Source organism: Phyllobates terribilis, unplaced genomic scaffold (genome assembly GCF_046119375.1).
Source record: "Phyllobates terribilis strain yellow unplaced genomic scaffold, ASM4611937v1 Scaffold_3__8_contigs__length_932513732, whole genome shotgun sequence".
NCBI lineage: Eukaryota > Metazoa > Chordata > Amphibia > Anura > Dendrobatidae > Phyllobates > Phyllobates terribilis.
The window spans coordinates 65779865-65797207 of record NW_027362763.1 but is presented as its reverse complement, the minus strand read 5'-3'; the positions used below and the strand labels follow the sequence as shown (position 1 = coordinate 65797207).

The 17343-nt window shown below is 42.9% G+C and overlaps 1 protein-coding gene across 1 annotated transcript in view; it reads left to right on the top strand.

Moving 5' to 3' along the window:
* Positions 1–17343, top strand: part of LOC141258811 (cytochrome P450 2C5-like) — a 49514-nt gene that overhangs the window by 18635 nt on the left and 13536 nt on the right. Inside the window, exons 3-4 of the mRNA XM_073673958.1 lie at positions 10363–10525; positions 16660–16809. Coding sequence (XP_073530059.1) covers positions 10363–10525; positions 16660–16809 — 313 coding nt within the window. The remainder of the gene's footprint in view (positions 1–10362; positions 10526–16659; positions 16810–17343) is intronic.

Genomic DNA, 17343 nt, shown 5'->3' with positions numbered 1-17343 from the left:
TCCTGATCATCGCACAATGTTGATTGTAGTCATGCCTTGACCTAAACACTCCACAATTTGTTGCTTCTCAGCAGCCGACACATCCTTTTTCTTTCCCATTTTGGCAGAAAATGTAGGCTGCTTAATAATGTGAGAGAGCCTTCTTAAGTAGTCTTGCCTTTCATTGGACACACCTGCCAAACTAATTAGCACAGGTGTCTGCAATTGCTTACAGTGATATAAAGAGCCCTGACACACATCACCATCAATGAGTTTAACTGACAAACAAACAAATTCTTCCCTTATCACTCCTAAACACTTTTTGCATAATAATTTGGAACGCGGTGTACATGTGCTTTTCCACAAAACACCAGTGGTTCACGTAGTGAATCTTACAGTTCTAACTTGCCAACCGTGGTCTGTATGGAATTGTTCAATAAAGGGCCCAAAATTAAGATAACATAGATGGGAGAGGTCTCTATGAATAGGAATTCCTAAGTATTTGATACCCTGTGAGGGCCAGGCAAAGGGAAAGTTGGACTGGATGGAATCCTATATGGATTTAGGGAGGGAGACATCGAGGGCCTCAGACTTCGCTGCATTGATTTTAAAATTTTACCATGTAACAAAGTGATCTATTTCAGCCATAACAGCAGGGATGGATATATGTGATTGAGTGATATATACTAGGACATCATCAGCAAATAGAGAGCACTTGTACTCGGTGCCTCCCACCTCAATCCACCTAATATTGGGGTTATGGCGAATTGATGAGAGCAGGTGCTCCGTCACTAGGATGTATAAGAGAGGGGACAGAGGACATCCCTGCCTTGTCCCATTGGTGATTGTGAAAGGTGATGAAAATGTTCTGACGCACCCCCTGGGCCTTGGGACACCCGGAGCCGGACCCTTTTTGGTGGATGCTGGTGGTTGTAGTCTTCGTGGCGGCGATCCGGTTCCGTGGCTCAGGGCGGTCAAACCAGTGGCGGAACTATTTATGTGGTTTTGATGTTTAAATGTCCGACTACGCCACCCGTGGATTGCGGTCAGAGTGAACCGCCGCTACAGGGCAGACCGCTAAGGCTGGTGTTGTGGGTGCAGCAGAGCGTAGCATAACTCCCCACGGGAGGAGTATAGCCTCAGGGCAGTGTATGCGGAGGATGGGGGTGATGGTGCAGGGCAGCAGCAGTAACGACACGGAGTCAGTGATGCAGTTCAGGGCCTTTACTCACAGTTCTTATTATCCAGACCACGTCTGCAGGTAACGGCTGCCCACGTCGTACTGTGCTCACCAGGTGAGGGGCTCAGACAACTCCCAGATAACTTTGGAGCGCTTCACAGTACCCCCTTTGTGTGTCCTTTGTCTGACCTTTCTTACCAACACTTCTGTCCGGCTGCCTCGGGCCTCCTCTTGGTAAACTTGGCGCCAGTTTCCCTGACCCTATGTGGTGCCTTCCTAGCGGGTGGAGCAAGGGGCTGCGCCACATAAAATGTCAGAGCCTCCGGTTTCTAGCTGAGGGTCGTTTCCTGCCTCCACTAGTTCGGGGACCGGTCTCCCCCTTTGGCCTGACCCCTCCACGCAGGTGGATTCGGGCGTGCGGTGGCGACTCGCCCGTCCGCACCCCTGGGATCCCTTCATTCCTCGTTCCTGGAGCCTTCTCCGCTCCTCTTCCTTCCTTCTCCCTCTTGCAGGCCTGGGCCTCTGTTACTAGGCCCACCTCCGGAGCAGAGCTCATGCAGAGCCCCTGCTCCCTGCCACCTCTGCTCAGACTTCTCTGCACTGAACTAAGATGGTGCCCACCTTTTATACTCCCTTCTCAATGCACCCAGGAACTGCTTCCTCCCTGCTCCTGCACTGCAGGGTTCCCCTTCCTCAGTGTTCCCTCCCCCCACTCCAGCCAGGGACAGGGACTGTCGTGCCCATCTCAGGGGCATATTGGTCGCCCTGCCCCACGGCAATGTGGTGTAATGCATGCAGGTGTCGGGTCCTGATCCACACTCCATCCTTATCTGAGAGTGAGATATCACACCTCTGGGTGAGGTGCAATACGTCTGTAGCAACCGAGCCCTTGGTGCTACAGTTCCATTTATCTTCAGCCTAGGTGACGTATTGTGATACAGGGCCGTGATTTTGGCTATAAAAGGGTCCCCTAGACCCCTACCCCAAGCTTTTTAAGAGAATCATATATGGCGTGCCAGGAGACTCTATGGAATGCTTTCTCAGCATCCAACGAGAGTATCTACTTACAAATTTTTAACTGCATCTAGCCCAGGAAATACTTTGTGCCTAGTAGCAGTGTCTGCTAGTCAGCGGATTATCCCGGCTGTTAAGCAAGCTACACCACCTGTAGTTTGGACGCTTAATTTTTTCAAAGGAAATGCTTCGGGACCACGGGATACTTAGTGAAGAGCATCAGGAGGCACCCCAAGGCATAGGGGCTGGGACTGGCACTAGGATGCCTTGCGGTGGACAGCCGAGCTCGATCTTTATAAAAGCTTTTTAACTGCAGCAGCTTTAGTGGACGCTACTGGAGCTGGAATTACGCGGCTGCTGGCATGAGACTTGCCCTCCAATAGATCCTTGTAAATGGATTTAAAGTGTATTCATTCAAATTAGAGGGACAATTTAAATTAAAAAGCTTAGAGCTGCCTCCACCACAGGGGGGCTCTCTCGACCCACCAGCGGACAGGCACCAGTATTGGGAGAGGGGGGCTGGCCGTCAGGGTTCACCGCGGCTCTGGCACAAACCCGGCGACACGGAGGTGGCACGGGCAGGAGCGGACTGGCCGTCTCGGCTTCTCACTTTTTGGATTTTAGAAGGGCATGACATGCCTATATCTGTGTCTCCCCCTCCTTTTACTCCTCCACCTCTTTTCTTTTCGCATGACTATATGTACTTGTCACTTTTCCATGTGTTAGTTGTGTCTTCTGAGCAGTTTGTCAGCTTTTGGACACCTTTGAAGGTGTTTTCTATGTGTTTCTATGTGTTTTTGTTTGCCTGCCATTGGTTTTAATGGTGTTCGAAGGTGTTCGACGAACAGTTCGACGAACAGTTCGGCGAACACACGGATGTTCGACGAACCGAACCGAACTCGAACACTACGGGGGTGGCTCAACACTAGTAAACAGCTCTGCAGACTCAACCATCTGTTCTACCTCATACTCAGACGGGCAGCTGGAGATTTGGGAGCTGTGAGGAAGCAAGTGCGATTTGGGTGACACCTTTGAGGACTGGAGTATTTGTGATGTTGAAGTTGATGTGGAGGAGAGCCCACTTAAAGGAGCACTTGATATCCGTTGAAGCACCTGCTGTTTTTGTGCCTCATCTGGAATTTGTAGCGATTGGCGTGGCCGTAAGAAAGGGATCTTATCACATTGTCCACTAAAAGAAGTAGACATTTTAGTTTGGCTGGAAGATGGTCTTTCTTCTGCAGATGTTACTGTTGCTTTAACACCTACCCCACGGACACAACCTTTTTTTCCCCTTCCCAAGACGCCTATTCCCCTTTCCACCAGCAGCAGGCCTTTTTCCACTCATTTTGGTGGTTAACTAATTCACAACTCTGGAGTTGTTTGCACAAAAAAACAATGGATGGTAACCGAGCAGAGCTGAGTGGCCAAACTGTGGTATTAGGCCAAAACTATTGGATGGGTTAGATGCAGAAAAAAATTATATTCAATTTGCAACCTGATGGAGGTCAGTATAGATGGACTAATATAACAAGTCCCACACACAGCTAGAAGCCCAATATTTTTTCAGAGGTAGATGCAGAAAAAAATATATTCAGTTTGCAACCTGATGGAGGTCAGTATAGATGGACTAATACAACAAGTCCCACATACAGCTAGAAGCCCAATATTTTTTCAGAGGTAGATGCAGAAAAAAATATATTCAGTTTGCAACCTGATGGAGGTCTGTATAGATGGATTAATAGAACAAGTCCCACACACAGCTAGAAGCCCAATATTTTTTCAGAGGTAGATGCAGAAAAAAATATATTCAGTTTGCAACCTGATGGAGGTCAGTATAGATGGACTAATACAACAAGTCCCACACACAGCTAGAAGCCCAATATTTTTTCAGAGGTAGATGCAAAAAAAAATTATATTCAGTTTGCAACCTGATGGAGGTCTGTATAGATGGATTAATAGAACAAGACCCACACACAGCTAGAAGCCCAATATTTTTTCAGAGGTAGATGCAGAAAAAAATATATTCAGTTTGCAACCTGATGGAGGTCAGTATAGATGGACTAATACAACAAGTCTCACACACAGCTAGAAGCCCAAATATTTTTTCAGAGGTACTGTAGATGCAGATAAAAATTATTTTTAATTTGCAACCTGATGGAGGTCAGTATAGATGGACTAATAGAGAAAGTCCGACACACTGCTAGAATGCCAAATATTTTTTCAGAGCTAGATGCAGAAAAAAATTAGATTCAGTTTGCAACCTGATGGAGGTCAGTATAGATGGACTAACAGAGAAAGTCCCACACACTGCTAGAAGGCCAAATATTTTTTCAGAGCTAGATGCATACAAAAAGTTATTTTGAATTTGCAACCTGATGGAGGTCAGTATAGGTGGACTAATAGAACAAGTCCCACACACTGCTAGAAGGCCAAATGTTTTTTCAGAGCTAGATGCAGAAAAAAATTATATTCAGTTTGCAACCTGATGGAGGTCTGTATAGATGGATTAATAGAACAAGACCCACACACAGCTAGAAGCCCAATATTTTTTCAGAGGTAGATGCAGAAAAAAATATATTCAGTTTGCAACCTGATGGAGGTCAGTATAGATGGACTAATACAACAAGTCCCACACACAGCTAGAAGCCCAATATTTTTTCAGAGGTAGATGCAGAAAAAAATATATTCAGTTTGCAACCTGATGGAGGTCTGCATAGATGGATTAATAGAACAAGTCCCACACACAGCTAGAAGCCCAATATTTTTTCAGAGGTAGATGCAGAAAAAAATATATTCAGTTTGCAACCTGATGGAGGTCAGTATAGATGGACTAATACAACAAGTCCCACACACAGCTAGAAGCCCAATATTTTTTCAAAGGTAGATGCAGAAAAAAATTATATTCAGTTTGCAACCTGATGGAGGTCTGTATAGATGGATTAATAGAACAAGACCCACACACAGCTAGAAGCCCAATATTTTTTCAGAGGTAGATGCAGAAAAAAATATATTCAGTTTGCAACCTGATGGAGGTCAGTATAGATGGACTAATACAACAAGTCCCACACACAGCTAGAAGCCCAAATATTTTTTCAGAGGTACTGTAGATGCAGATAAAAATTATTTTTAATTTGCAACCTGATGGAGGTCAGTATAGATGGACTAATAGAGAAAGTCCGACACACTGCTAGAAGGCCAAATATTTTTTCAGAGCTAGATGCAGAAAAAAATTAGATTCAGTTTGCAACCTGATGGAGGTCAGTATAGATGGACTAACAGAGAAAGTCCCACACACTGCTAGAAGGCCAAATATTTTTTCAGAGCTAGATGCATACAAAAAATTATTTTGAATTTGCAACCTGATGGAGGTCAGTTTAGGTGGACTAATAGAACAAGTCCCACACACTGCTAGAAGGCCAAATATTTTTTCAGAGCTAGATGCAGAAAAAAATTATATTCAGTTTGCAACCTGATGGAGGTCTGTATAGATGGATTAATAGAACAAGACCCACACACAGCTAGAAGCCCAATATTTTTTCAGAGGTAGATGCAGAAAAAAATATATTCAGTTTGCAACCTGATGGAGGTCAGTATAGATGGACTAATACAACAAGTCCCACACACAGCTAGAAGCCCAATATTTTTTCAGAGGTAGATGCAGAAAAAAATATATTCAGTTTGCAACCTGATGGAGGTCAGTATAGATGGACTAATACAACAAGTCCCACACACAGCTAGAAGCCCAAATATTTTTTCAGAGGTACTGTAGATGCAGATAAAAATTATTTTTAATTTGCAACCTGATGGAGGTCAGTATAGATGGACTAATAGAGAAAGTCCGACACACTACTAGAAGGCCAAATATTTTTTCAGAGCTAGATGCAGAAAAAAATTATATTCAGTTTGCAACCTGATGGAGGTCAGTATAGATGGATTAATAGAACAAGACCCACACACAGCTAGAAGCCCAATATTTTTTCAGAGGTAGATGCAGAAAAAAATATATTCAGTTTGCAACCTGTTGGAGGTCAGTATAGATGGACTAACAGAGAAAATCCCACACACTACTAGAAGGCCAATATTTTTTCAGAGCTAGATGCAGAAAAAAATTATATTCAGTTTGCAACCTGATGGAGGTCTGTATAGATGGATTAATAGAACAAGACCCACACACAGCTAGAAGCCCAATATTTTTTCAGAGGTAGATGCAGAAAAAAATATATTCAGTTTGCAACCTGATGGAGGTCAGTATAGATGGACTAATACAACAAGTCCCACACACAGCTAGAAGCCCAATATTTTTTCAGAGGTAGATGCAGAAAAAAATATATTCAGTTTGCAACCTGATGGAGGTCAGTATAGGTGGACTAATAGAACAAGTCCCACACACTGCTAGAAGGCCAAATATTTTTTCAGAGCTAGATGCAGAAAAAAATTAGATTCAGTTTGCAACCTGATGGAGGTCAGTATAGATGGACTAATAGAATGATGCTATGCCCAAAAGATTTTACTTCACTAGGTGCAGTAAAAAAATTGGTATTCTATACACAGGTGGTATATCTTGCAACACAGATAGGCTACTCCACTGACTAACACACTCTGCAATAGGCCAAAAAGGATTAGCTTTGCTAGATTCAGCCAAATGCTGTGAAAAAAACTTGCACAGCACTGGCACAGACCTGCCTGGCAAAAACTGATAGGAACTGATGTAACCTAGTCCTGAAAAGGACTCCAATTACAATTAGTCTTTACTCCCACAACCTATCTATTTAAGAGCACAGACCTGCCTGATAAAAGTCGTAGGAAATGCTGTAACCTAGTCCTTAAAAGGACTGCAATCACAACTATTCCCTACTCCCAAGCTATCTGTATATTTGTGCGAAAATTGGCTTGAAATTAACAAGGTATAGCACACACAGCAACAGCGGTGCCGTCTAACACGCAGCTGCAGCAGTGAGAAAATGGTGGCGACGGGGAAAATGGCTTGGTCTTATAGGGCAAGGACATGTGACATACACTGCCAATGACACATGCCCTTGCTTGTGTGAAAAAAAGCACTTCGCTCCGTGTGTGCGCTGCTGATAGGCTGACAGATTGCACCTCCCCACTGCAAATGCGGGAAAGAGAAAAAAAAATGGAGATCTTCATTGTTCCTGCAGAGATCCATCCCCTGCCCCTCCCCCCACCCCGCTGTACACTCAAACTGCGTATTAACATTAATTTTCATCATTACTGAGAAAAAATCCAGTTATGATTTTGGTGCACGAACAGTTATCGAACATAACCTCGAACAGCCGAATTTTTCTCAAATTGTTCGTGTTCGCCGAACAGCTCGAACACCGCCCAAAACAGCTCGAATTTGAGATTGGCGAACAGTTCGAGTAGAACAACGCTCATCTCTACTGCTTACTGTCAATATAGAATGTATATAGAAAACTACTAATCAGTGGTGTGGGCATGGTCTGAGCATCTACAGCATGGAAAATTCTGATTGTATCACAACTGTTGCACCCAATAAACTTAAGTGTCACATAGTTGGAACCAGGGTGTCTTTCTCTACATTATACTGCTCTCAGATGAGGTATCAAAAACCTGCTGACAGATTCCCTTTAAGCAAAGACAAAGACAAAACATTCCTAAAGATGTTGAGCTTTCCCAATGACCAAGTACAGGTGCTCAGTCCTTCATGGCGGGGACAATCACTCAAATGTACCTACCCTACTATTTGTTTTCCATCTATCTCCACCATTCTCTGGATCTATGAAACCAGAGCTGTCATTCAAAAAAGGGGGGTGTTGAAAAAGGGAAAATAAGTAGGTCTGAATATGCACTTTAAAGTGACTCTGTCAGCACAGAAAGACTGTTTAAACCAAATTCTCACCTGTTTGTTTTCCCTCTATCTCCTCCCCTCCCTCTTCTTTGATTGACAACTCTGGCTCTACAGCCAGAGAAGGGTTGAGATTGTTGTAATACAAGCATAATAATAATCTTTTATTTATATGGCACCAACAAATTCCACAGCGCTTTACAATTCACAGACATTAGTGACACTGTCCCCAATATACATTCCCTATCAGTATATCTTTGGAATGTGGAAGGAAACCCACGAGAAGACGGGGAGAATAGACAAACTCGTAGCAGATGTTGTCCTTGGTGGGATTTGAACCCAGGACCCCAGCGCTGTAAGGCTGCAGTGCTAACCACTGAGCCACTGTGATGCCTGGTGGGTGCTCTTAAATGTTTGGCCATGCCTTTGTGCACCAAGTGCCTGTACAGGGTGGGGCATTTATATGAATACAACTAAATTAAATGGGAATGGTTGGTGATATCAACTTCCTGTTTGTGGCATATTAGTATATGGGAGGGGGGAAACTTTTCCAGATGGGTGGTGACCATGGCGGCCATTTGGATCCAACTTTATTTTTTTCAATGGGAAGAGGGTCATGTGACACATCAAACTTATTGATAATTTCATAAGAAAAACAATGAGGTGCTTGGTTTTAACGTAACTTTATTCTTTCATGAGTTTTTTATAAGTTTATGACCACTTATAAAATGTGTTCAAAGTGCTGCCCATTGTGTTGGATTGTCAATGCAACCCTCTTCTCCCACTCTTGACACACTGATAGCAACACCGCAGAAGAAATGCTAGCACAGGTTTCCAGTATCCGTTGAGGGTGCACCACCACATTATGGGTGTCAGGTCCGAGCATTCCTACATGAACAGTTTCCTGGAAAGTGGATTGGTCATCGTGGGCCAGTTGAATGGCCACCAAGGTCTCCCGATCTGACCCCCTTAGACTTTTATATTTGGGGTCATCTGAAGGCAATTGTCTATGCTATGAAGATACGAGATGTGCAGCATCTGAAACAACGTATACTGGAAGCCTGTGCTAGCATTTCTTCTGCGGTGTTGCTATCAGTGTGTCAAGAGTGGGAGAAGAGGGTTGCATTGACAATCCAACACAATGGGCAGCACTTTAAACACATTTTATAAGTGATCATAAACTTGTAAAAAAATCATGAAAGAATAAAGTTACGTTAAAACCAAGCTCACCATTGTTTTTCTTATGAAATTCTCAATAAGTTTGATGTGCCACATGACCCTCTTCCCATTGAAAAAAATAAAGTTGGATCCAAAATGGCCTACTTCAAAATGGCCACCATGGTCACCACCCATCTGGAAAAGTTTTCCCCCTCCCATATACTAATGTGCCACAAACACGAAGTTGATATCACCAACCATTCCCATTTAATTTAGGTGTATCCATATAAATGGCCCACCCTGTACTTGGTTCGAGCAGTCATTCTCTGCTGACAGAGTCCCTTTATATTGATGACAAGGTCTCCTGCTGCAGTATTGTAAGTTCAGTTGAGTATTATGTGCATGGGGGCATTTATGAGATGCTACTATATAAGAAAATGTGAGATCAATATCACCCAAAACACATTCATAATGGTCATAATATATCAATGCAGTATATAGCCTTGATTAATAAGGCTGCAGTGGACATTCTATCAGGACACGCCTCAATAGTTTATTCTCATAAGAGAAAGCCATATTTGGTACTTAGCCCACACTCTTCCCACTTGCAAGTGAGGTAATAGTATTAGGGTTGATGTCAGCCTTGTATTGGCTGCTGACATGAAGCCCAAGGGTTAGTAATGAAGAGGTGTCTATAAGACGCCCCCATTATTAACTCCATATTCATATTGTAAATAAAAAACACCCAGAAAAAAAAGTCCTTTATTTGAAATAATGATATAGACTCCTTAATTGAAATAAACACTCCCCATCCCTCTTTTACCCATTTAATCAGAAAAATGAAAAATAAAAAAGTAAACTTATACTCACCTGAAGATCATATTCCAATGAACCGCATGGGCCCCATGTAAAAAGCCAAAAATAATAAACGACCATATTCCTCACCTGTCCGACCAGAAGATTAATCCATTTTTCCCTTGACGAGTCTAGCTCTGCTACATCTAGCATAATGCGACCGTTCAGCCTAACATCCATCAGAGACGGAAATAAGGCGAGCTGAGTTCATAGCTGATGAACTTTGTTCACCTCATTAACGTCAGCATGAGCGCAATGAGAATGTTCTTCCATTATAAAATGATTACCGCAGACACTGGGAAAAAAATCACTAAAAATACACTACAAAATAACACCTTGTACTTTGCAGCTCTCGAAGAAGTATGGACCAATGTACACCATAAAATTAGGAGAAGAGAAAGTCGTTGTCTTATGTGGATACGATGCCGTGAAAGATGCCTTGGTCAATCATGCAGAAGAATTTTCAGGCAGACCAAAAGTGCCAATTTTTCATGAAATAATTAAAGGACACGGTAAAGATTATAGACTTATTGTTAGATTCGTTTTTCTTCCTTGCTCCTTTCAATTCTAAATAAGACGTCCGGCTTGGAAAACCTCAGCTCAAATTTTATGTAGCTGGAAGTTCAGACACAGAATTGGTCAAAACCCCAAAGCACTGTGTCTGCAAATTGAGACTGTGGTTTGGCTTTTATCCTAAGTCATATGGCAAGGCTCGTTAAAGGGTTGATATTGACTATTTAGGAACGCTCCCTCTAATAAGTGGCATTAGAGTTCTAGTCCTCTTCCTCTCTGAAGAGTCAATTTACATATTTAGTTTCCCTGAGGAGCATGCATGGCATATAAGTCTCCTGATTCTGACTTGCCAGGCCAGGCTTGTCACTCTCCACAAGGAGAAACGTTACCCCTTAGATCCCAGTAGAATGTACTGAAATTCACATGTGCTTGTGAATCAGGACAGTTGCAATTTGAGTTGCACAGATCGTCCAAAACAAATAAGGCCCAGTGCCATTTCACACCCTGCTGAATAATCGTAAAGCAGGCTAAAGCATCTCTCTGTTGATGAGAATCTCCTCTCTCTCTCTTTCTCTGTCCATGGCAGATCCCACCCTCTCTCTCAATACAATACAACAATACAATACAAATAGGCTTTATTGGCAGGACCAAAATACAATTATAGTGCTGCCAAAGCAAGAAAAAGTAAGTGTCACAGGGGAGGGGGCTTGTGGGGATGGAATGTTTGAGGGTTCAATTTGGGCAGTAATAGACCATTCGGGGGTCTTACGTTCCTCTCAGTTTATGACATGTGGTGACATATTGGGCGGCAATCTCCACCGTTGATTCCTCTTCCTCCAGTAGGATGCAGAGTTTCCTTTCCTTGTCCATAGATGGGAAGTCTGGGATGTGAGTGGAGAGTCTCTAGAAATGAGAGGCCCTCACTGCTCAGTATTTGCTGCAGTGCAGCAGGAAGTGTGTCTCCTCCTCCAGGGCCCCCTGCTGGCAGTGCTGGCACAGTCTGTTCTCCCATGGCTTGTATGTCTGACGGTGCCACCCTGTTACCACCTCTAGGCTGTGTGCACTCAGTCTGTACATTCTCAGGGTCTGCCTGTCTTTGGGGTGATGTAACCTCCCCAGATATGGGGCCAAAGTATACTCCCTCTTCAGTGCCCGGTAGATTGTGAGTTTCTGGGCTTTCTCTAGTTCACTTTTCCATCTCTTTATGTAATGCTTCTTGCAAGTCTCTGAGGTCCCCTTTAATTGGCCTTTTGTCAGGGTGTGTTGCTGACTTTGGCTGGACTGGCAGTTGGGGTTCCTGGCTTGCTCTGGGCTCCGGCTCAGCAGGGCTTTAGAATGATAGGAGCTGGGGTTGCTGCTCTGTATGCGTGCCTGGAGTGATAGCGCCCTCTTGTGTATAGTGAGCCAAATGGGGAATCGGCCCAGCTCTGCCCTACAGGCTATGTTTGAGGTGCTGCGATGGACCAGGAGGAGATATTTGCAGAACTCCAAGTATAAGACTTCAGTTGGGCTGAGATCCCACTTTGTCTGGTTTGGGTAGGTCCCTGGGCCTCATACCTTGCTACCGTACAGCAGTATAGGGGTGACGACACTGTCAAATATCTTGAGCCAGACTCTCACCGGTGGTATCGTTGTCTTCTGATGACTTAGAAGGTTCGGCACACTTTTGTTTTCAGGGTTTCTGCTGCTTGCTTGAGGCTCCCAGTTTGGCTTAGCTCCAGACCAAGGTAGGTATAGCTGCTGCTCTTCTCCAGCATGTAGCCATTTAATGTGAGAGAGGGAGTGGGGGTTTTGTCCTTGTTCCTTCTCTGAAACACCATGACTTTGGTCTTCATTTGGTTGATGGGCAGCGCCCATGTGGTGCTGAATGTTTCCAGCACTGCCAGGCTATCTTGGAGGCCTCTCTCCGTTGGGGAGAGTAGCAGGATGTCATCTGTGTACAGCAAGAACTTCACCTCTTGGTAGTGCAGACTGAGGCCTAGGGAGGAGGAGGATTTTCTCTGTTGATGACACCCTCTCTCTCCCTCTTGTTCTACACACCTTTCCAAGGGAATTGGACTACTTTAGTTTTGTCACAAATACATGTGAAGTAAACTTAATTTATGGGAAAAAATTGCTGAATTTGCCGAATTTGAATTTCAAAAACTACAATCATCCCTAGAAATCGATCTACCACACTGCCCTGACATCCAAAATAAATCTAACCAACTCAATTTAGCCTCTCTGTTAATGACAGCCTCCTCTTTCTCACCCTCTGTTGATGATAGCACCTCTCTATCTGTTGATGACAGCCTCCTCTTTCTCTCCCTCTGTTGATGATAGCTTCTTTCTCTCTGGTGATGAAAACCCCCACTCTTATCCTCTCTGTCAATGACAGCATCCCCTCTCTCTCACTGTGGATTACAGACCCACGTTCTCTCTCTGTCAATGACAGCCTCCCATCTGTCTTCTCTGTCGATGAGAACCCCTTATCTCTGTATCTGTTGATGAAAGCTCCCTCTCTCTCTCTCTGGCAATGCAAACCTCCCTCTCTCTTTGTGTCAATGAGAGCCCCCTGTCTCTTTGTTGATGGGAGTCATCTCTCTCTCTCTGTCAATGAGAGACCCCTTCTTTTTCTTTGTTGATTAGAGACCCCTATCTCTCTCTTTTTCTCTCTCTTTTTCTCTCTCTTTATGTTGATGAGAGCCCTTTCTGTTGATGAGGGACCTCTCTGTGTCGATGAGAGCCTCCTCTCTCAATGTTGATGAGAGAACCCTCTCTCTGTCTCTTGATGACAGCCCCTCTCACGCTCTCTATTTTTCTGTCGAAGCGATCCCCACTTTTTCTCTCTCTCTGTCAATGAGAGCCTCCCCTCTCACTATCTCTCTCTGTCGAGGAGAGCCCTCCCTCTCTTTCTGCAAATGAGATCCCTCTCTCTCTTTGTTGATGAGAACCCCCCTCTCTCTCTTTCTCTGCCCATGGCCACTCCCACCCGCTTTCTCTTTCTCTGTCGATGACACCCCCTCTCTCTCTCTCTCGTTCTACTCACTTGTTCTACAAACCTTTATGATGAATTGGATTACTTTAGTTTTGTCACAAATACATGTGAAATAAACTTAATTTGTTTGAAAAATTTGCAGAATTTGCCAAACCTGAGTTTGAAAACGTTCAATCATCCCTACAAATCGATCTACCATACTGCTCTGACTTCCAAAATAAACATAACCCACTCAATTTAGCCTTGCCCATAAAAATATACTGGCAAGAGCATAGCAAGAGCATAGACTATGGGAGAAAAACAGTTTGTACAAGACTACATGAATCAAGATCTTACACAAGCACTTGCAGATTGACCAATAGGCAAGAGCTTGTGCACTGTTTTCATTCTTTACTTTTTTTCTTGGATTACTAGTAACTATTTTAAAGGAAGCTTTCATCAGAAAATGATCTATTGTTTAAATCGTATTTCTGTGTTATTTTTTTTTATTTTTACAGTGTTTTTCCATCCATATAACAGTTACAATAAAAAAAGAAATCTTTTCACTGTCACCTTGGCCACTGAGAATTTTTTAGACTCTAGATTTTTATTGTTTCAGGAAACAATAGATGTACATTAGCCACAATAAACACACTCTGACCCTGTTTTTTATTGACACATCTAATGAGCTGTTGTGATTGGTGGATCCTTAGTATCAGCTGTATATACAGGTAATCATTGTAATCCTGCCTCTGATGATAAGGGGCTTGCTTAATTTTTTTCCTGAAAAGACAGGAAGTGTGAGTCTAAAAAAGTCCCTGTGGACAGTATAAAAATTGCAAGATTACTAATTTTGTTTTTTAATCAAGAAATTGCCCCCAAAATAAAAATACATGTAACAACAAACTGATTTAAACAATGGGTCATTTTCTTGTGATCACTTCCTTATAAGCTCAAGGTCAATTTTACTTACAAAAACTACAGTGATTTTCTTCCCATACCAAATGCTAAGATTATTGTCTCATGTTACTCAACTTTTTCAAAAACTGCTACTTTCCCAACCTGGAGCACATTTTTGTTTAAAAATGTATCATATATTGAGAGACTATTGAGTCGATGGAGAATACAATATAGAAATTTCCAAACTCCAAGTAACATCAGTGGAAATTGATCATGACATAATTTTTGAATCATTGAGAATTTTGGACTCTTGGGTAGTGTTGAGCGATACCTTCCGATATCTGGAAATATCGGATCGGATTGGATCGGACCGACACCCAAAAAATATCGGATATCGCCGATTCCGATACCGGAAACCAATGCAAGTCAATGGGACACAAATATCGGAATGAAAATAAACCCTTTCTTTCCTTGTAGGTTAATTCTACATGAAGGAAAACAACTAAGAATAATGTAGAATGTATTACATGAAAAGCCGGCAATTCAGCAGCGGCATACACCGGTACCCGACAATTAAGAACAGAAAGAATAGAGAATCACACATCGATTAGATAGATAGAAACATGTCAGTCACATATATAAGAAGTACAGTGACAGTGTTGCTTACTGTACTTGTCATTTAGTGTTAAAGGATTTATTAAAAAAAATAATAGTGTTTTCATGCACCGTCTCTTTAAAAAAAACGGCCGGCAATTCAGCATCGGTATCCGACAATTTAGAATAGAAAGAATAGAGCATCACACACAGATTAGATAGATAGAAACATGTCAGTCACATATATAAATACAGTGATAGTGTTGATTACTGTACTTGTCATTTAGTGTTAAATAAAGGATTTATTAAAAAAAAAAATTGGCGTGGGGTTCCCCGTAATTTTAGTCTCTAGCGGAGGTTAAGCAGACGGCTGGGGCAGATGTTTGAAGCCTGGGAAGGGGGTAATACCCACGGAGCTTCCCAGGCTACTAATATCAGCCCCCAGCTGAATACCTAGACTTTACTAGCTATTAAAATGGGGGACCCCCCCAAAAAATGTTGTGGGGTCCCCCCTATTTTAATAGCTAGCAAAGGCTAGGCAGACAGCTGGGGGCTGATATTAATAGCCCAGGAAGGGTACCATGAATATTGGCCCCCTCCCAGGCTAGAAACACCAGCCGTCAGCCGCCCTAGAAATAGCGCATCCATAGGATGCTCCAATTCTGGCACTTAGCCTCGCTCTTCCCACTGCCCTGTAGTGGTGGCAGTGGGGTAATAGGGCTGGGGTTGATGTCAGCTTATAATGCCAGCTGACATCAAGCCCAGGTTAGTAATGGAAAGGCGTCTATAAGACACCCCCATTACTAACCCCATAGCCAAAGTTTAAAAAAAACACAAACACCCAGAATAAAGTCCTTTAATTGAAATAAACACACAATTCTTTATTGTTCTAAATTAAACCATACTTATCATCACGCCCATTCCAGCTGAAACCAATGTCTCAGTGTCTGCGGCACGGCAAGCTGGATGGCAGCTTTCGACTGCGATCCAGTCTGTCATGTGAATGTAGCAGAGCTGGAGCCATCCTGGGAACCATGGAAAGGTAAGGATGAGGTTGCTTTATTATTTTACTTTTATTGCAGAAGACATTGGCTTCAGCTGGAATGGGTGTGATGGTAAGTATGGTTTAATTTAGAACATTAAAAAAGTGTGTGTTTATTTCAATTAAAGGACTTTTTTTTTATAAATCCTTTATTTTAAAACTAAATGACAAGTACAGTAATCAACACTATCACTGTACTTATTATATATGTGACTGACACGTTTCTATCTATCTAATCTATGCGTGATGCTCTATTCTTTCTATTCTAAATTGTCGGGTAGCGATGCTGAATTGCCGGCCGGCTTTTTTAAAGAGACGGTGCATGAAAACACTATTATTTTTTTTGATAAATCCTTTAACACTAAATGACAAGTACAGTAAGCTGAGCGCTGCCATCCAGCTTGTCATCCTTCAGAGACACTGCAGAGCGCAGGCATTATGGGAACTTCCGATTCCGGTATTTTATATTCTAAAAGTATTGGAACTCAGTATCGGAACTCCGATACCGCGAATATCAGTCGATACCCGATATTTCAGTATTGGAATGCTCAACACTACTCTTGGGTGCCTTTGAAGAGGAAATTGTTAGTAGCCATTTTGCATGTTTCTTATTTTTTCCATGTTATATTACATATCCCCAGGAGTTATCTTTGCTTTTGACGATAATTGGAAAGTGATGAGACGATTTACTCTATCGACACTTAGAGATTTTGGAATGGGGAGGGAAACCATCGAAAACAAGATTTCCGAAGAAGGTGATTTTCTGGTAAAGGAGTTCAGATCTTACAAAGGTTTGTGAATGCTTCCATCATACTTTATTTATTATTATTATTATTTATTATTATTTATTATTATAGCGCCATTTAATCCATGGCACTTTACATGGGAAAAAGGGGTATACATACAAGAACAATTACAATAATCTTGAACACAATGTGACAGCGACTGGTACAGGAGGAGCGAGGACCCTGCCCGCGAGGGCTCACAATCTACAAGGGATGGGTGAGGATACAGTTGGTGAGGGTAGAGCTGGTCGTGCAGTGGTGGTTACTGCAGGTTGTAGGCTTGTCGGAAGAGGTGGGTCTTCAGGCTCCTTTTGAAGGTTTCCACGGTCGACGAGAGTCTGATGTGTTGGGGTAGAGAGTTCCAGAGCAGGGGGGAAGCACGGGAGAAATCTTGTATGCGATTGTGGGAAGAGGAGATAAGAAGGGAGTAGAGAAAGAGATCTTGTGAGGATTGGAGGTTGCGTGCGGGTATGTAACGGGAGACTAGGTCAGAGATATATGGAGGAGATAGGTTGCGAATGGCTTTGTATGTCATGGTTA